At 29.9% G+C, this 21,449-nt stretch overlaps 3 protein-coding genes across 5 annotated transcripts in view; 2 read left to right on the top strand and 1 right to left on the bottom strand.

Moving 5' to 3' along the window:
- Positions 1-3,694: 3,694 nt before the first annotated feature.
- Positions 3,695-4,924, bottom strand: ATPsynD (ATP synthase, subunit D). Of its 3 annotated transcripts, none has more exons than XM_065515256.1 (2): positions 4,870-4,924; positions 3,695-4,444 (listed from the first exon to the last, which is right to left on the bottom strand). In XM_065515256.1, the coding sequence occupies exon 2, from the start codon at positions 4,424-4,426 to the stop codon at positions 3,890-3,892; it is 537 nt and encodes a 178-aa protein (XP_065371328.1). In that variant the 5' UTR covers positions 4,427-4,444; positions 4,870-4,924; the 3' UTR covers positions 3,695-3,889. The 3 variants fall into 3 exon arrangements, with proteins under 3 accessions (XP_065371328.1, XP_065371327.1, XP_065371329.1); XM_065515255.1 differs by having other exon boundaries at positions 4,848-4,913; XM_065515257.1 differs by lacking the exon at positions 4,870-4,924 and adding an exon at positions 4,783-4,800.
- A 287-nt stretch (positions 4,925-5,211) lies between these two features.
- Positions 5,212-6,237, top strand: mRpL55 (mitochondrial ribosomal protein L55). Its single transcript, XM_065502977.1, has 2 exons — positions 5,212-5,498; positions 6,056-6,237. Exons 1-2 carry the CDS (start codon positions 5,319-5,321, stop codon positions 6,200-6,202), a joined length of 327 nt encoding a protein of 108 aa, XP_065359049.1. The 5' UTR covers positions 5,212-5,318; the 3' UTR covers positions 6,203-6,237.
- Positions 6,238-8,235: 1,998 nt separating this feature from the next.
- The window catches only part of cdi (center divider), a 313,904-nt gene continuing 300,690 nt past the window's right edge, over positions 8,236-21,449 (top strand). Inside the window, exon 1 of the mRNA XM_065515254.1 lies at positions 8,236-8,667. The gene's annotated coding sequence lies outside the window, so the exon portion shown is untranslated. The remainder of the gene's footprint in view (positions 8,668-21,449) is intronic.

Below are 21,449 nucleotides of genomic sequence, written 5' to 3'. Positions count from 1 at the left end.
GCATAATTTATTTTTTTAACATTATTAGTTTTCTTCGGTTTCGGTTTTGCAAATTAAAATTACGATTTTAAAAGAAAAAAAACTAATTTGAAAGTTTATTTTTCAAAAACAATTTTGAATAATATGATAATCATATTTCTGCGATCCTAATATGAACGTATGGTGTTGGCAATAGAATTTAACCGTTGAGTACATAATTTTTTCCAAGTTTATTGCGCGTGGACACCCCATGTAACAGTATTTAGAGGTAACGGTATTCACTATTATATCGATATAATTATACAAACATTTTAACATTTTCAACGACATTAATTGTGATGAGTATTTGTCAAGTATCGTCCTTGTTTCCTTGTTTTATCAAAAATGTTTAGTTATTTTCTCAAGATTATTGATTCACAATACGCGGATTTTAAAGAAAAAAAAATTACCATCACTGATTTTTCAATCACCAGTAGACGTTGATATGATGTATATAAAAGCAGAATTCTATGTCCCACAGCTGGTAAGGTAAATGCAGTGTTCATAGTTCAAATTCGGTAAAGCAGTTCATAGAATTAGATAATAGTGTTAAATCCTTTGTATTGGCTAGGCATGCCAACGGTACTGAATCTTATAAATTCCTGGATTCGGTATTTTAGTTTACATTAAAAGCTCCAAATTGAACAATAACTATAATAATAATGGCATAAATCAAGATCATCGAAACAGCATGAATTTTTATAATTTTTTTTATAATTATAAGCACAAAAATGTTAAAATTGTTGCCTACTCTCTCTTAGTTTAAGAGTTATAGGCATTTAAAGTCAATATATACACATCTGCTCAAAATAATAGATACACCAAAATTTATTTTTTAAAAACGAAAAAAAATAATGGTATATTGTAAAATTATAAAAAAAATTCAGTCGATTTTTATTTATAGTTAAAAGGAGAGTAAAAAACAAAAACAAAATATTTCATAATTAATAATAAATATTATAAAGTAAATTAAATTTCTTAAATTTCGAAAAATTTGGTGCTCATAATAATAGATACATTTTTAAAAATTCTTATTAAACAAAAGCTAATAAATTTTATCTTAAAAAAATTAGTTTATTATTAAAGTAAAGCTAGTATCCAGTATATCCACCTTTGTTTTGTAAAACTTTCTCCACTCTTCTGGGCATACTGGATATCAAGTTCTGACACTTCTCCAATGGAATCTCGTACCATATTTTTTGCGTTTTCTCCCATAAATCGTCTTTATTTTTGAAAACTTCCTTCGAAAGCCTTATCTTTAATTCACTCCACAAGTTTTCTATTGGGTTTAAATCAGGGGATTGGCTGGGCCAGCTTAAAACAGGTACGTTATTCTCCAAGAACCAGTTTTTAACTAATCTTGAACTATGTTTTGGGTCGTTGTCCTGCTGGAATGTCCATATTAATGGCATATTTTCCGATGCATATGGAAGCATTACGTTTTCCAATATGTCTCTATACCCCCTAGCATTCATGGTATCTTCTATTCGGAATATCGGACCAACACCATTCCATGAAAAGCAACCCCAAACCATTATGTTTCCCCCGCCATGTTTTACCGTCTTTTTTGTAAATTTAACGTGGAATTATTTTCCTTTTGGTCGGCGTACATTTCTTTGGCAGTCGTTTCCAAACAAATTTATTTTTGTTTCGTCGCTCCATAAAATATTTCTCCATTTTTTTTCGCCTTCACACCCGGACCATTGTAAGTGCTCTTTAGCAAATTCTAATCTTGTCTTGATATTTTTTTGGCGCATTAGTGGCACTTTTCTGGCAATTCTTCCCGGCAATTTAGCTTGTAAAAGACGACAACGAACTGTTTGTGGACTGATTTCGTTACATAGCTCCGCAGAAATAGCTTTCGATGATATGAAAGGGTCTTTTTTAACTATAAGGACGATCCGCCTATCTGTTTCTGGACTGGTTTTCTTTGGTCTACCGCGAGTTTCTCTTTTTTGTTTTTTAGATAAAGCATTTTGGACAAAATGTAAAGATCTTCCTATGCTTTTGCTATTTCCCGTAATGATTTTCCTTGATTTCTAATCGTTTGAACAATTTTTTTCTCATCTTCGGTACAATGATGATTTCGTCCCATTTTCTTCAAAAGAGTCCTATTTTTTATAAAATTGTTGCTAAAATTTAAATTATACTTACTGTTTCCCGTAAATAGGAACAAAAAATTGCACAAAAAAAAAATTGTATATAAACAAATTACAAATTACTGATGTGTATCTATTTTTATGAGTAAATAATTTTTTGTAATTCAAATAAATTCGTTTTTAAAAATCAACATGAAAGCAAATAGTTGCCAGATTTTTGACTGACATGACATTGCCAGATAGAAATTTTAATAATATGATGTATTCTTAACGCTTGCGAGGAAATTTTAAATGTTACCGCCATTTAAATTTTTTCCAATTAGGTGTATCTATTATTTTGAGCAGATGTGTATAATAGTAAATTTCTAATGTATTGGGAAAATAATCTGATCATTATGGGTATCATTGAATAGTGCTTCAAAATACCTTTAATATGATATATAATATGGAACTGTTTATTAACATTGTGAACCGAAAATTCCTTTTTGAATTTAGGTATATGACAGTACTTCAGAAAATTTTGATATACAGAAAAAGTGATTTTAGCGAAGCCGGTAATCGATACACCTCAGAGTTTAAAGTCCCTTCGCCCAGCCGAAGGCCCGCAATACATAAAATATGAATATTAAGAGAAAAAAAATCATAAAAATATAAACTGTTGCGGGGATCTCGATTTGTTCCCTATCAATGACAGGAAGACCTGCTGCTCCCTGATTGTTTTTTAAAAATATGACTACGTTATAATTTGAAGAGCGTTTAATGTTATAAGTCATGGTTATAAGAACTTTTTTGACTACAATTTGATTATGAATATTTTAATAAGCCAATCCTTTCATTAAATTCGGATCTAGAACTGAAAAACTGAGACCCAAACATAAGGATATTTGAATTCCTGGTATGTCGAACACCGACATCGCATAAAACTGTTTTCTTTAATAACTCCGAAATAAGATTGTAAATATTGGCGACCATAAAATGAATACAGCATCCGTTATTAAAAACAATCAAGTAAGAAAAAATAATCGGGCAAGCCCGACTATATGATAGCCTACACAAAGTATATGATTGTAAACAGTTTATTTTTATATGAAACTTATTTGTATTGAATCTTAATAGGTACCAACATTTTTAAAATATCTATGCACGATGAAGTGATTTTCGTAAGTGGACCTTATATGGGAGCTATGACTAATTATGGACCGATCGTCGCAAAATTTGTTGGGATGATTTTATAATTAAGATAGGAAAAATAATGGACCGGTTCTAAACAAATTCAATAGGGTTAGTCTTTTAGACAATATAAAAGTAAATTTGTCGAATTATCTTTAAAATTGCGACCTGTAGTTTGATTAAAAGGTTTACATGGACGGACGGATGGACATCGCTTAATCCTGAGCAGATTGGTATACTTTAAGGTGGGTGTTAGGACAATATTTTTGCACATTACAAACATCAACACTAACCCAATATACCCTCCCCACTGTGGTGGTGTAGGGTATAAAAATTATGGACTGAAAACTAATATAAGTAGCTATATATAACAATCTTTACAACTTTAATAAATAATATAACATTGATTATAGATTTTCCGAAGAATGTTTTCTTTATTAATGATGTTTAATTAATTATCGATTCATAAACTGTGTAATTTGTTAAATAATTCGCATTACAATTACAGAATTAGTTTAGAACTCTTAGATTTTATAAATTTAGAGTTACAAAACAACTTAAAATCTACACCCAAATTTCCACCAGCTAAAAAACTCAGCTCTTTAGTGATCATGAGCAGCACGAGCAGCTTCCATTTCCTTGGATACATAGCCGACTTGCTCTTCAGGAGTGTGAGGCCAGAAAGAGGGACGATTGACGGGATCCAAAGCCATATCGGGGAATGAATCGCGGTAATCTTCCATGGTCATTTGGTCGAATGGCAACAACGATTTCAAATGATCGATTTCCTTTTGCAATTGAGCAATGCGGGCATCAGAGCTCTTCTTGAAGTTATCGATTTCAGATTTGGTTTCCTTAGCTTGAGCATCAACCTGGGAGCTGACGTTATCGGCTGGGTAGGGAACCTTAACGGCATCGTATTGCTTTTGGAAATTGTCGACTAAACCGGCAATTGGTACCAATTTCTTGTAGTGAGCCCAGTCGATCTTTGGTGGATTTTCTGGGTTGGCCATGACAGCGCGCATGTAAACATCCGATCTGGATTTGAAGGCGGCGAAGTTGGCCTTTTGGTTGGGTGGCACACGTTCGGCCAAAGCAGACCAGTTAATGGAGGATTGTGCAACGCGACGTGCTGCCATTTTTTATGATTTCAAGAGCTAAGAAAAATTTGAACAAAAAAAATTATTAGAATTAATAATTGAGGTTATGTAATAGTTTAGGAAAAATCAATTTGCAATTCTTGCAGTGCAAAATAAACTAAACTAAATAAAAATTAGTTATCTTAAAACTTTTCTCAATCATGTTAACTCTCAGAAATATAAAAATAATCCATTTTTGTTAAAGATATTTAGAATATGGAATTATGTAATTTGGCACAAGGCTTAACGAAACATGAAACTTTTTTTCGCCGCCTGAAAACTCTTTAGTTTATAGAATATTTGAATACTTTTTGATATATTTTATTGGTTACTATTTAATAAAAAGTAATTCTTACGAATTTAAGTATTTTTTTTAATAATTATACAATTTAATTTGTAAAAAACACAGAAATTATATTACCAAAGAAGAAAATTGCACTCACAACTTGTCAGAGACCTACAAATGACAACTTATTTACTGTCAAATAGTAACGAGTTAGAAAAGAGCAAAAAAACGTAACGAGTGACAACTGTTGGCAGAGATGTATTTTTAAGTTTATGAGTATTATAAAAACTGCATAAAAAGTTAAATAAAATCAGAAATTAATTAATTACGTTCGATAAATAATACATTTTTGTGTAATTTATTTAAAATTATTAGTTATAGTTTGAAAAAATGTGATATTTACTTAGTTTTTTCAAAAACTTGGCACTACTTATTATTGTTATTATTCGTTATTTGTTAACAGCTGTTCTTATTGCCAATTTTTGACATTTCCTTTTCAACTTTCTGCTGTATTGTGTAGTTTATTTCATAAGCATTGTGATTTGTTCACAGTAATTTAATTATTTTCTATTAAATTTGTTATAATTTATATTTTATAAATTAAACATGTTGCTGAAACATATAACACCAGTTGTCCAACAACAACTTAGACAAATTTCTTCATCTTCGGCCGCAGTCACAAGATTACATCGTTCCATTTATGCACGCCAATATCCCACAGTTGTGGTTCTACCAGACGGAGCAACTATTAATATACGCTATGGAGAACCCAGGAAAATTATAAAGGTAAACCGTATTGGAAATAATTTAGGTTTATAAAGATTTGCTTGATTAGTTGGAACAAATTTAGTTTATGGGTACCAAGGAAAATAAAAAAAAATAACCTTGAAATAGTGGGAGGCAGGTGATTTTGGAAAACAAATTTCCATATTTTCTGAGTTATGAGCCTATGAAGTTTGTCATAGGATTGCAAAATTTATATCATATAAAACATGCCAACTTATTAACACATTTGGACCTAATAGTTTTGAAATAAACAACTTTTCTAGTCTGCCATCCTACAGCATTCATTAAACTCGAACACAGGCTTCGGATAAAATAATTTCTTCTGGTATTTAAACTCCTGGTATGTAGTTTAGTTTTCGATAATACTTTATATTAATACTTTAAATAAAAGCCATAAATATGGAAAAATTTGGTAACGTTTCGGAGTGGCGCTCATAAACTAAAGTTTAGTTTGCAGCATGTACAATTGTTATATTTTTATTTTATTTATTTCCTCAATTTCAAATGTTGTAAATTCTTAAAAATATATTTCTAATTTCTTAAATGTTTCTTTGCAGTTACCTTTGGACTTAAGTACGTTAACTGAAGCTGAACGTAAAGCCCGCCTAGAAGCTCGTAAACCACGCAAGAAGGTTAAGATTATGGAAGAAGTGGAAGATAATTTCAATGCCAAGAAATATATGAAATACATTAAAAAGAAGTAGATTTAATTAAAAGAAATAAAAAGTGTTTAAAATAATTATCTAATGTTGTTAAAATAAACTAAATTTTTATTTTATTATTAAAAAATAGACGACTACACATGCTATTGAAGCCATGACTCTATTGTTTACAAAAAAATGTATTCACAGAATGCTCTCAGATAACTAAAACAGCTTAAATTGCCGAGATATCAAGGTAAGTTACCGATTCGAAACGGTTAAATGGTAACGGTAACGATAATTTGGACTATTTCGGTAAAGGTATTTTAGCGGCAACGATATTTAGGCACACTTCTGTTACAATAGCTTAGAGTTAACTGTAAGTTCGATCTGACTTAAATGATCAAAAAGGTTTGAAAGAATTAATTCTTAATTCCATTTTCGAAATCAAAATCAATTTAATCTATTGACCATTTCGTTAATGAATTCAATATGAATTAGTTCATAAATAGCTTTAATTTAATTGTACTTTAAATTAAATCACCTTTGATAATTCATTTGTATATAATCAATTTCAACAACAAAAATCATTCAAATTTGTATTAGATTTGAACTAACAAAAACTAAATCATTCAAAGGTTGTATGAAGTCTGCCATATTTCCTAATTTCGAATTAAGGTTTTTATTAATAAAGCTCAAATTGATTTAATTAATTCCCAGCTCTATTTAAAATAAGCTAACACAGTTGGTATTATTTTTACCATTTTTATTCTGAATACTTCAATAAACTCAATTATTAAAATCAAATTTTATATTCTCATAATTCCAAATTATCTATAGAACAGTAAAAGTTTTTGTAAATTGTATTTTTAATTTAATATATCCTTTGATATTGAAGATTTTCATAATTTTTTTTAAAATATTCTTTAAAAAATAAATAGTTAGATGAGAGAAATTTGTTCAACACTATTGAACTAATGAATAATATGCTTTACCCGATGCAACATTATTTTCCTTTCAGTATGTAAATAATATATGAATGTTGTAATATTTGTGTAATTAAATATTATAGAAAAAGTTTGAAAAACATTAGATAGAGACATATTTTAAAAACATCAGAAATTAACTTTTGATATCTTACTGCCGTTATGTTTGAAAAAGGCATAGTATACAAATTGAAAACTAAATTTTCAAAAAAATCACTGGTGTTTACTCACTTTTGGCGCACTTTTAAATTAAAAATTCGTTTAAGTGGAATAATGCTTAATCTGAAGTCAAAATCTAGATAGACATGCAAAATAAAGTATATTTTTAGGGAACATTGTATTAATTTATATTTTTGACATAGATTGGACTATTAGGTATTAAAATAATAATTTCAACAATTAAGGGATATGCATTTTAAAATAACATAGCTTTTTGGTAATATACATACTTAGAAATTTAAGTCCCTACGATTTATAAAACTAATTTTGGCTAAAAATATTTTTGGTTTTTTTGATTATTCTTCGAAATATTAGGAAATATTTACATGTTTAATATCTCGAGAACACCTCATGGTGCCACTTTGATTTTATGTTTTAATAACTATAAAATGGTTTATAATTGAGGAAAATCTGTAGAAAATGGAATATATTAGGAAAATATATTAAAACTTTGGTAATTAAGTATTTCTATGGCACCAATATTGCAAAAATTGGATTAGCGGTTAAACAGTTATGTACAAATGCGCGATTGTAATTGATTCTTATATAAAATTTGAACTTTGATCCTCGATAAAAGACAAACCAAAGCGAATTTAAAATTTTTAAGCAAAACTACAAAATTGTTTGACCAAAAGGATCCTGTGTGGCAAATATATGTAGTCTATAGGATTTCCTGTTAATTTTAATATTTTTGTATTGAAAATTTAGAAAAATATTATATTTATGTGCTATCAGAAAGGGTTAACTAAAAACCTCATCAACTTGGTAACACTTTTCCCTTACTACTTGGCATTACCATTTAACTTTTTTGACATTCTCTTTTGTGCTACCAATTCTTGGATATTTCTTTTGGAAAATATTTTTGCCAGACAATTGGAATTTTCAGTCATCTACGCGCCGTCGTTCGTTATGTTTGTCTGAAAAACTTTAAAAGCGGTATAGTGTCGTTTTTTTTTTTGCTTTGCATTTTATATTAACACAAACGTAAACGCAAAAATATTTACAGAAATGCTAAAATAAACATAAAAATTACAGTGCTAAAACAAATATAATAATTAAAACAAATAAGCATATACAAAAATATATCTAATGAAAATAATTATACAGTGAAATACATACGGGGAAAAAAAATAAATTTTCTTTACCCATAGAAAAAAAAGCAGACGTGTATAAAAAGTGCTAAACACAAATATTAATACATAAAGAATTTGTTAAAAAGAATTTCAAATACCAACATAAATAAAAACAAAGCCCTTCTAGTGGATACAAAACTATACAATTTACCAGGATTTAATGGATTAATAACAAAAACTGAAGGAAAAAGTAAATAAATTATATTTTTAAGTTGTTTTATATAAAATTTTTTGGTACAACATTTTTTACTGCTCGTTTGTATTTTGTTACATTTTCCTTATGTTTTGTATTTTCTTATTGCATTTTTTTTCTCTATGTTGTTTTTCTTTTTTTCTCTCTCTCTTCCTCTGGTGTTGGCTATTTTTTCCACCTTCATTCTTGTATATTGATACATACACACCAACATGCAGTCAGTCAGTCAGTCAGTCATTTGTATGCAAACAATAACAACAAAAATTCATTACAGTGTGATGCATCAGTGAATGATAATAATAATGTTGATGTTGATAATCATGATTTTTTTCTTGTTGTTGTTGTTTTTTGATGTTGCAAATGTACCGTTTTTTGTTGTTGTTAGGTTTGTTAGAAATATACAACTGTATATACAAACAATGTATTTTTAGAGCGATTTTCATTATCATTTTTCTAGTTTCTTTATCTAGAGATGTTTGTTGTGTGATTAGGAAATACATACATACTACACATAGTTTTTGCTATTTTTATAAACTTAATTTCTAATGCAAAAATTTTCTATTAAATCAACCACCTCTTTTAGCTATTCATTCTATATCATTCATTGTTGATTTAGTTTTTATCATGTATCCATCCATTCTTGCTTCGTCTTCTTCAGTACCGCCAAAGTTATTGTATTTTTCAATGTTTCAGCTTAGTTTCCCTCCTCTACACCTTCTTCATGTTGCTTTCATTTGTCTTCTGTCTTGTTTGTTTGGCAGTTTTGTTGTTGTTTTACAACATTACATCTGTGTTCCGGATATTTAAAAATAGCTCGTGTAAGAGAAGAAAAAAAAAACACCACTAGAAAATTGTACAACAATTTATTTTTATTTTTATAACTTGTATGTAGATTATTTTAATTTTTACACATGAATTTTACATTTCTTTTTTTCAAATTGTGTTACGGATTTCAGAAGTTTTCTTATTAGGTTTATGTTTAAGTGAAAAAGTTTGAATTGTAGAATTTGCTGAAAAATAAAAGCTTAATCCGTCCGTTATTATAAAGTTTAATATTTGTAAAAAATAAATTTTGTTCAAAAAAGAGTTAGAGGAAAATTTATTTTTTTTGAGCTTCGAATAAATTCATTCGATTTGAGCTTAATTCACAAAATAAAATATGCCAGCTTTATAAATCCATACGAAAAAACTGATTCTTTAAATTTATTCAAAGTCATTTATTTAATTATTTTTAATTCTCCGTTGAATTAATTCATAAAAAAACTGATTCAACCTTTGAATGACTAAACTTTTGTACATTCAAATACCTATAATACAAATTTAATTAAAATATTTGTTCTTCATTCAATTTTAGTTTTATTTTTAATAATTTAGAAAATGATTTGAACATAATTGTCTTATGCTTATTTCAAAAATCTTAAGCTTAAATAAAACTTAAATAATTTCTGAAAGGAATTAAGCCAATAAATTAATGATTGATTTTGAAAATTAAATTAGGAATTAAGTTCTTTGAACTTTTGGTTCTAATTCGGAGAACCTAAGCTAATCTATGAAAATTCTTCAAAACGTAATATTTTAAGAAATTTAGATCTTAAATCTTACAAAATGATTTTGATAATATTAGAAACTAATTTTTCTTTTATTTTATCCTGTGGGGGTTCGTTAAATTTCAGCTGATTGTTATCAATTTGAGAATGACAAACATTGGACAATTATTTGATTAAAAGTGTGCTATATTCGGTCTATATACAGCAATTCCTTCAATAGCTTCATTAAATTTCACTATAACATAAATTTGGAAAACTATTTTTGATGAAACAAAGGTTTGGTGAAACCCTTTTTTTGAACCATTACTATACCCATCATTTTTATGTACCAATCATGTGTGTAAGTAATTTGGGGTATTCGGAAATTCGATTTCAACGATAATAATAGAGGTGTGTTTTTGTAGAATCTCCAATCTATTTTCTATGTGCGACGAAATAGAAATTTTTTTCTAGTAATAAAAGTTGAATGCTAAGTGTTTAAGTTTGAGAAAGTTTTGAGAATTAAATTTGATATTAAATATCTATAGTATTTCAATTGTTTGAATTTGTGCAGTTTGAGGATTTCATTAAAAAATACATATTTACAATTTCTTAGTTTAAACTAAGCTTAAAGAAATTTAAATTACCCAAAACCTAATGAAATATTAAAAAAATCTTAACACAACACAAAACCAAAAGAAATTACATTAAATTCACATAATTTTTCAAAAGCTTTTTTAAAGATTTCACTTTAATTTATATTGAAAACACCATAATCTAAAACATCAAACAAATCTTCACTTATACATAACTGCCTAAATGCTACTTATTAAAAATGATGCCATAAATCATACAAAATGTTGTAACATTCTCAATTTTTTTTCTTCTTTTTTTTAAGAAATTCACACACATTATTACCAAACAATATGAAAAAATATTTTCAATAATTTAATGAAGTGTTTAAATAAATTTAACACAAAAAAGAAACTCAAAATGATGAACGCATAAATTTTTTGTTAAATCAAAACTGGCAACGCGGAAGCTAGCAGCAATCCCAAACAGAAATCACAACAAAATTTAAAACTTGGACCATTTAATGGTGGCAATCTTGCTGCTTGGTTATCAAGTGTTGACGTTGCTTGTAATAATAACAGCCATAATAGCAGGCAAAATCAAAGTGCCATAATAATGTCTATAGACTTTTTTTAAAAAAAAAGTTCAGTTCAAGTTGTAAGAGCTGGTGCTTTGTTTTAAATAAAATATATAAAGAAAAATGGGCTGCTCTTTACTTTTGGGTCTCTGTTATAAAAGAGATGGGGTCGCCTACGTACACAATCCACATTTTCATCAACAGTTTTGATTTTTCTGTGGTAACGTTTTCTTTACACCATCATGATCATCATCATGTTCATAATTTATGTAAAAAGAAATATTCATCGCTTATGATGCCTGCCCATTGGTTTCATTTTAATATTTTCATCCATTTAATACACATAAATCTTTGTTATGAATTCGTTTTTCTTGCATGCCAATCTTTAACATTTTTCTTTTGTCAGAGTATGTTTCTGAGGATGACGTTATTATGAGTGTGTTATGAAATTTCCGTTTTGTAATAGGTATATGAAAGTATTTATATATATTTTTTACTGTTTACAAATAATTTGAAAGATTTTAGGTGTAAATTTTAAATTTTAAATCGGCTTATTTATTTTTATTTGGTAAAAAAACCTATTTATCAAATATAGTTAACTTTTTATTAAAAGAAATTATGTTAAACTGGAGCATTATTGATTAATTGAAGATTTTTTGAAACATATTTTAATTGGCAGCTCTTTTGAAATGTCATATTTCTGTTTACATGCTGAGATACCGTTATTTCTGCGTTTTGTAGAGCAATGTTGACAATTTAGTGTTTTTTTATTAATGTTAAATTGTATAATTGTGGAAACTTTCGATGATTTTTTATTTAAATATAAACAAGTTTCAATTTATTTAAGATTTTAATTTATTCTTGTAAAATAAATAAGAAATTTTATTAAAAAGTTGCTGTGAAAATAAAACTAATCAACAGAGGCTTAATTTTTTAATTTTTTCACCACAAACTGTATTGGGTAATATCTACTAGTACATACTAATAAAATGTAGGCACCTTCATTTGAAACGATTTAGTTGACATAAACGGCTACTTAATTTTAGTCGATATAAGCAGACAAAAACGCCGATTTCTGGTTGGCCCTGGATTGGCATCGTTCCAAATTCGATAATTTTGTTTGTTGACGAGCCCATGGTTAAAATACAATCAAATTCTGACTGCGTTGACTAAAGAGTTTGGGCGGCGGCGCGGCTCATGCAAATTTGTCGGCTAGCCAGCAGTTGTGCTTATATATTTTGCTATTTTAAAACGAGAAAATCGTCCCACTATCAACATAATGCTAATAATCTACTCTGCACACGATTTCTGAAAGTTCTTCGACTGAATTTCTTATGTTTTAAATTTTCCATCAGTATCAATCGGCACTCTGAAGACAACTGTTTCTTTGCCTATATCCAACTCAGATCCGTCGGTAACTCTCCCGAGGAGCCTTTTGACTAGTCAAATCTATCATGCTCCTCAGATGTAGACCTATAAGTCGCTCGAGGGTATTAGATATACAAATGGAATTATACTTACCTCGCCGGGCGTATTTATAATGATTATCCTTACAAAATTATGAAATATTATTTTTGTTGTTGTCGCATAATTGATTGCAGGCATTGGCAGTGTGAACTCGGCACAATCCCGTGCGTAGAGGCGCCTGTCGTGGGAATGTTATGAATTCCACTTACATTTTTTTTATATTATTATCTTTCGCTTTATTATTCTTGCTCAACACACATACTTAAACTTGGCACCACTTATAAAAGTAAACATCTTTGTTTACATTCCAAATTCACCGTTATCAATCAACATGCCAAAGTTTTGTTATTGTTCAAGTGCTGACAACAGTTTTACGAAAATATTTGCTAAGATTTCATTAAATTAAATAAATGTATTAATAGAATTTTAATTAAACTGTAAGTGTTTTATAAAAAAAAAATAAATAAATGCCAAATTAAAACGCCTTTTTGCCACGATAAACAAAAAAAAAAGAAAACTTAAATTTAACATCAGCCACAGACACTACATATAATGCACAAACAATCTAACGGCCGGCTTTTTATCTGAAAATACTATTCGTTTAACCCGAAACAATTTCAAGAATTTCTAAATTTGTACGAAATAGCTGAAAAGTTTCAATACAAAAAAGAATGCCAAGAGCCAAAGTCATGCAACGGTCAATAAAAATGTGTACATAGTCGAATTTAAACATTTAAATTTAAATAAGTTTTGTGTTTTTTGTTTTGTTCAATTCTCATTTTATAAAATTTTAAATGAAACGCAAAAAAGTACAAAATTAAAATAACTGCATAGATTTGAACTTCATCTTTAGATCTGAATGACAAAAACCACAAAACATTTAAATTGAAAAGTTTTTTTTTTCTCAATTTTATAAAAGAAATTGAAAGTTTTATTATTGTTGTTGCATAGAAAATAGCGTATATATAAAACGTTTTATGGGGCAAATTAACATAATAAAGTAAAGTAAAAGAAAAGAAAAATATCTTTGAAATAAAATCAATTCAAATAGATGGATCAAAGCTATTGTATGAAAAAATACTCTTGAAATGTTGTATGTAGTATATGTTTAACATAGATGTTATAGTGGAAACCCCACAATAATGACAATAAATCGAAATGTAAATGAATTAGATAAACAACAACAACGGCCTCTATACATTATAGTAAAAGAAATGTTTTTTTTTTAAATCTTTCAGCTAACTTAACAAATAATTTGAAACTATTGTTTATGTTATGAAAAATATAAGAAAATAAAAACAAACTGAAAAAATAGAAAGCATCTGAATGTATGTGTGTGAAGTTAAATTTCGAAATTTATAACCCTAGACACAAACCAGTTGAGTTAACAGAGTTCTGTTTAAAGGCTAACATAGCACTGTTAAACATTGGAAATCAAGGTAGGTGTATTCAAAATGGAATAATAATCACACGGTTGGACCAAATGGACCACTCACGTTGGAAACGGGAACTCATCTCCCGCTTTTTCCAAAAACTAAGTCAAATCATAAATGTCAAACATATTTTTACATTTTTTCGGAATTTTTAAAATTTACTTATAATGGATGGATGAATCTAAATTCCTGGAAATTGGGAGAAGATGGGCGGATGAATCTTGCTGGAATATTTAGGAAGGGTGTTGGTCTATTATGATCCGTGGTCATAACCTTTAACAGTGCGAGTTCTGATAGAGAAATTTAAATTTTTAGGAAATTTAAATTTCTTGGGAGGATGAATCTAAATTTCTTGGAAATGGGAGAAGATGGGCAGATGAATCTCTCTGGAATATTTAGGTAAGGTGTTGGTCTATAATGGTCCATGGTCATAACATTCAACAGTGCGAGTTCTGATAGAGAAATTTAAATTTTTCGGAAATTTAAATCTCTTGAGAGGATGAATCTAAATTTCTTGGAAATGGGAGAAGATGGGCGGATGAATCTTGCTGGAATATTTAGATAGGGTGTTGGTCTATCATGATCCGTGGTCATAACTTTTAGCTGTGTGAGTTCTGATAGAGAAATTTAAATTTTCCGAAAAAAAATTTTTTTTTTTGGAAGATGAATCTAAATTTCTTGAAAATGGGAGAAGATGGGCAGATGAATCTTGCTGGAATATTTAGCTAGGATGTTTGTCTATCATGGTCATTGGTCATAACCTTTAACAGTGCGAGTTCTGATAGAGAAATTTAAATTTTTCGAAAATTTAAAATTTCTTGGGAGGATGAATCGAAATTTCTTGGAAATGGGAGAAGATGGGCAGATGAATCTTGCTGGAATATATAGATAGGGTGTTGGTCTAAAATGGTCCGTGGTCATAACCTTTAACAGTGCGAGTTCTAATAGAGAAATTTTAATTTTTAGGAAATTTAAAATTTCTTGGGAAGATGAATCTAAATTTCTTGGAAATGGGAGAAGATGGGCAGATGAATCTTGCTGGAATATTTAGATAGGGTGTTGGTCTAAAATGGTCCGTGGTCATAACCTTTAACAGTGCGAGTTCTGATAGAGAAATTTAAATTTTTAGGAAATTTAAATTTCTTGGGTGGATGATTCTAAATTTCTTGGAAATGGGAGAAGATGGGCAGATGAATCTTGCTGGAATATATAGATAGCATGTTTGTCTATCATGGTCCGTGGTCATAACCTTTAACAGTGCGAGTTCTGATAGAGAAATTTAAATTTTTAGGAAATTTAAAATTTCTTGGGAGGATGAATCTAAATTTCTTGGAAATGGGAGAAGATGGGCAGATGAATCTTGCTGGAATATATAGATAGGGTGTTGGTCTAAAATGGTCCGTGGTCATAACCTTTAACAGTGCGAGTTCTGATAGAGAAATTTAAATTTTTAGGAAATTTAAATTTCTTGGGAGGATGATTCTAAATTTCTTGGAAATGGGAGAAGATGGGCAGACGAATCTTGCTGGAATATTTAGATAGGGTGTTGGTCTATCATGATCCGTGGTCATAACCTTTAACAGTGAGAGTTCTGATAGAGAAATTTAAATTTTTAGGAATTTTTTTTTTTTTTTTTGGAAGATGAATCTAAATTTCTTGAAAATGGGAGAAGATGGGCAGATGAATCTTGCTGGAATATTTAGCTAGGATGTTTGTCTATCATGGTCATTGGTCATAACCTTTAACAGTGCGAGTTCTGATAGAGAAATTTAAATTTTTCGAAAATTTAAAATTTCTTGGGAGGATGAATCGAAATTTCTTGGAAATGGGAGAAGATGGGCAGATGAATCTTGCTGGAATATATAGATAGGGTGTTGGTCTAAAATGGTCCGTGGTCATAACCTTTAACAGTGCGAGTTCTAATAGAGAAATTTTAATTTTTAGGAAATTTTTTTTTTTTTTTTGGAAGATGAATCTAAATTTCTTGAAAATGGGAGAAGATGGGCAGATGAATCTTGCTGGAATATTTAGCTAGGATGTTTGTCTATCATGGTCATTGGTCATAACCTTTAACAGTGCGAGTTCTGATAGAGAAATTTAAATTTTTCGAAAATTTAAAATTTCTTGGGAGGATGAATCGAAATTTCTTGGAAATGGGAGAAGATGGGCAGATGAATCTTGCTGGAATATATAGATAGGGTGTTGGTCTATCATGATCCGTGGTCATAACCTTTAACAGTGAGAGTTCTGATAGAGAAATTTAAATTTTTAGGAATTTTTTTTTTTTTTTTTGGAAGATGAATCTAAATTTCTTGAAAATGGGAGAAGATGGGCAGATGAATCTTGCTGGAATATTTAGCTAGGATGTTTGTCTATCATGGTCATTGGTCATAACCTTTAACAGTGCGAGTTCTGATAGAGAAATTTAAATTTTTCGAAAATTTAAAATTTCTTGGGAGGATGAATCGAAATTTCTTGGAAATGGGAGAAGATGGGCAGATGAATCTTGCTGAAATATATAGATAGGGTGTTGGTCTAAAATGGTCCGTGGTCATAACCTTTAACAGTGCGAGTTCTAATAGAGAAATTTTAATTTTTAGGAAATTTTTTTTTTTTTTTTGGAAGATGAATCTAAATTTCTTGAAAATGGGAGAAGATGGGCAGATGAATCTTGCTGGAATATTTAGCTAGGATGTTTGTCTATCATGGTCATTGGTCATAACCTTTAACAGTGCGAGTTCTGATAGAGAAATTTAAATTTTTCGAAAATTTAAAATTTCTTGGGAGGATGAATCGAAATTTCTTGGAAATGGGAGAAGATGGGCAGATGAATCTTGCTGGAATATATAGATAGGGTGTTGGTCTATCATGATCCGTGGTCATAACCTTTAACAGTGAGAGTTCTGATAGAGAAATTTAAATTTTTAGGAATTTTTTTTTTTTTTTTTTGGAAGATGAATCTAAATTTCTTGAAAATGGGAGAAGATGGGCAGATGAATCTTGCTGGAATATTTAGCTAGGATGTTTGTCTATCATGGTCATTGGTCATAACCTTTAACAGTGCGAGTTCTGATAGAGAAATTTAAATTTTTCGAAAATTTAAAATTTCTTGGGAGGATGAATCGAAATTTCTTGGAAATGGGAGAAGATGGGCAGATGAATCTTGCTGGAATATATAGATAGGGTGTTGGTCTAAAATGGTCCGTGGTCATAACCTTTAACAGTGCGAGTTCTAATAGAGAAATTTTAATTTTTAGGAAATTTAAAATTTCTTGGGAAGATGAATCTAAATTTCTTGGAAATGGGAGAAGATGGGCAGATGAATCTTGCTGGAATATTTAGATAGGGTGTTGGTCTAAAATGGTCCGTGGTCATAACCTTTAACAGTGCGAGTTCTGATAGAGAAATTTAAATTTTTAGGAAATTTAAATTTCTTGGGTGGATGATTCTAAATTTCTTGGAAATGGGAGAAGATGGGCAGATGAATCTTGCTGGAATATATAGATAGCATGTTTGTCTATCATGGTCCGTGGTCATAACCTTTAACAGTGCGAGTTCTGATAGAGAAATTTAAATTTTTAGGAAATTTAAAATTTCTTGGGAGGATGAATCTAAATTTCTTGGAAATGGGAGAAGATGGGCAGATGAATCTTGCTGGAATATATAGATAGGGTGTTGGTCTAAAATGGTCCGTGGTCATAACCTTTAACAGTGCGAGTTCTGATAGAGAAATTTAAATTTTTAGGAAATTTAAATTTCTTGGGAGGATGATTCTAAATTTCTTGGAAATGGGAGAAGATGGGCAGATGAATCTTGCAGGAATATATAGATAGGATGTTTGTCTATCATGGTCCGTGGTCATGACCTTTAACAGTGCGAGTTCTGATAGAGAAATTTAAATTTATCGAAAATTTAAAATTTCTTGGGAGGATGAATCTAAATTTCTTGGAAATGGGAGAAGATGGGCAGATGAATCTTGCTGGAATATATAGATAGGATGTTTGTCTATAATGGTCCGTGGTCATAACCTTTAACAGTGCGAGTTCTGATAGAGAAATTTAAATTTTTAGGAAATTTTATTTTTTTTTTTGGAGGATGAATGTAAATTTCTTGGAAATGGGAGAAGATGGGCAGATGAATCTTGCTGGAATATTTAGCTAGGATGTTTGTCTATCATGGTCATTGGTCATAGCCTTTAACAGTGCGAGTTCTGATAGCGAAATTTAAATTTTTAGGAAATTTTATTTTTTTTTTTGGAGGATGAATGTAAATTTCATGGAAATGGGAGAAGATGGGCAGATGAATCTTGCTGGAATATTTAGATAGGGTGTTGGTCTAAAATGGTCCGTGGTCATAACCTTTAACAGTGCGAGTTCTGATAGAGAAATTTAAATTTTTCGAAAATTTAAAATTTCTTGGGAGGATGAATCTAAATTTCTTGGAAATAAGAGAAGATGGGCAGATGAATCTTGCAGGAATATATAGATAGCATGTTTGTCTATCATGGTCCGTGGTCATGACCTTTTACAGTGCGAGTTCTGATAGAGAAATTTAAATTTTTAGGAAATTTAAAATTTCTTGGGAGGATGAATCTAAATTTCTTGGAAATGGGAGAAGATGGGCAGATGAATCTTGCTGGAATATATAGATAGGGTGTTGGTCTAAAATGGTCCGTGGTCATAACCTTTAACAGTGCGAGTTCTGATAGAGAAATTTAAATTTTTAGGAAATTTAAATTTCTTGGGAGGATGAATCTAAATTTCTTGGAAATGGGAGAAGATGGGCAGATGAATCTTGCTGGAATATATAGATAGGATGTTTGTCTATAATGGTCCGTGGTCATAACCTTTAACAGTGCGAGTTCTGATAGAGAAATTTAAATTTTTAGGAAATTTTATTTTTTTTTTTTGGAGGATGAATGTAAATTTCTTGGAAATGGGAGAAGATGGGCAGATGAATCTTGCTGGAATATTTAGCTAGGATGTTTGTCTATCATGGTCATTGGTCATAGCCTTTAACAGTGCGAGTTCTGATAGAGAAATTTAAATTTTTAGGAAATTTTTTTTTTTTTTTGGAGGATGAATGTAAATTTCTTGGAAATGGGAGAAGATGGGCAGATGAATCTTGCTGGAATATTTAGATAGGGTGTTGGTCTAAAATGGTCCGTGGTCATAACCTTTAACAGTGCGAGTTCTGATAGAGAAATTTAAATTTTTCGAAAATTTAAAATTTCTTGGGAGGATGAATCTAAATTTCTTTGAAATAAGAGAAGATGGGCAGATGAATCTTGCAGGAATATATAGATAGCATGTTTGTCTATCATGGTCCGTGGTCATGACCTTTAACAGTGCGAGTTCTGATAGAGAAATTTAAATTTTTAGGAAATTTAAAATTTCTTGGGAGGATGAATCTAAATTTCTTGGAAATGGGAGAAGATGGGCAGATGAATCTTGCTGGAATATATAGATAGGGTGTTGGTCTAAAATGGTCCGTGGTCATAACCTTTAACAGTGCGAGTTCTGATAGAGAAATTTAAATTTTTAGGAAATTTAAATTTCTTGGGAGGCTGATTCTAAATTTCTTGGAAATGGGGGAAGATGGGCAGATGAATCTTGCTGGAATATATAGATAGGATGTTTGTCTATCATGGTCCGTGGTCATAACATTTAACAGTGCGAGTTCTGATAGAGAAATTTAAATTTTTAGGAAATTTAAATTTCTTGGGAGGATGAATCTAAATTTCTTGGAAATGGGAGAAGATGGGCAGATGAATCTTGCTGGAATATTTAGATAGGGTGTTGGTCTATCATGATCCGTGGTCATAACCTTTAACAGTGAGAGTTCTGATAGAGAAATTTAAATTTTTAGGAATTTTTTTTTTTTTTTTTGGAGGATGAATGTAAATTTCTTGGAAATGGGAGAAGATGGGCAGATGAATCTTGCTGGAATATATAGATAGGAAGTTTGTCTATCATGGTCATTGGTCATAACCTTTAACAGTGCGAGTTCTGATAGAGAAATTTAAATTTTTAGGAAATTTAAATTTCTTGGGAGGATGAATGTAAATTTCTTGGAAATGGGAGAAGATGGGCAGATGAATCTTGCTGGAATATTTAGATAGGGTGTTGGTCTATCATGATCCGTGGTCATAACCTTTAACAGTGCGAGTTCTGATAGAGAAATTTAAATTTTTAGGAAATTTAAATTTCTTGGGAGGATGAATCTAAATTTCTTGGAAATGGGAGAAGATGGGCAGATGAATCTTGCTGGAATATATAGATAGGATGTTTGTCTATAATGGTCCGTGGTCATAACCTTTAACAGTGTGAGTATACTTATACTTATATAAAAGACATGTCAAAGGGGGAAATAAGAACATCAGAACCACCAAACAAAATCATAAAACTGGAAGAAGATATGTGGAAAAAAGATCGAGAAGAAAATAAAAAAAGGATTAGCCCAACAATGGCATATGAAAAAATTTTAAAAAAAAGCTCTTCTTGGTCAAGGTCTTTAAAAGAAAAGAGGTACATATTTCTTTCTTTCCATCATTTATATAAAAATAACCCTGTTCCCTACCCATTAACTGTAGACTTAACAGAATTTAAAAGTTTAAATCCCACAAAATGCATATATAATAATGTTATTGATATATATTTAAATATTTTATTAACAAAAAGTGAAAAATCTGCCTATTCGTTGTCAACAGAAGAAGGCAAAATTTTCTTTTATTTTGATAACGATATCCAACTGCCATTAGAAAAATTTGACTTCATTTTCATACCTATAGTTTATAAACACCACTACACCATAGTTTACTTAGACACAAAAAACCAACAATTTTATTTTTTAGATCCAATTAAAAATGGTTCATTTAAAGCAAATGCAATGTTTGAAATTTTTGAAAATAAAATTAATAATAAAGATTGGAAAAATGTTCAAATTGATCATGACCACCAAAATGACAGTTTTAATTGCGGTGTGTTTATATGCCAATATACTGAAGCATTTCTTCATAATTATACATTGACAAATTTGAGAGACCCAAATTTGTATAGAGATATAATAAAGCAATGCCTGCAAAACTTCTCAGACGACATGAATGAGATTTGCGTTCACTGTGGTGACATATCAACCAACGCCACATATGTTTGTGTAGAATGCAAAAGGCCATCCTGCATTGGCTGTACGAAATTTCGTTAT

This window comes from Calliphora vicina, chromosome 1 (assembly GCF_958450345.1).
Source record: "Calliphora vicina chromosome 1, idCalVici1.1, whole genome shotgun sequence".
Lineage (NCBI taxonomy): Eukaryota > Metazoa > Arthropoda > Insecta > Diptera > Calliphoridae > Calliphora > Calliphora vicina.
Note: the sequence above shows the minus strand (reverse complement) of the source record. Positions and strands in the feature narration are given on the sequence as shown.

Excerpts from the sequence above, each read along its gene's own strand:
- ATPsynD (XM_065515256.1), bottom strand. The coding sequence starts at position 4,426 with ATGGCAGCACGTCGCGTTGCACAATCCTCCATTAACTGGTCTGCTTTG.
- mRpL55 (XM_065502977.1), top strand. The coding sequence starts at position 5,319 with ATGTTGCTGAAACATATAACACCAGTTGTCCAACAACAACTTAGACAA. Across the intron at positions 5,499-6,055 it reads AACCCAGGAAAATTATAAAG|TTACCTTTGGACTTAAGTAC; the intron begins GTAAACCGTATT and ends GTTTCTTTGCAG.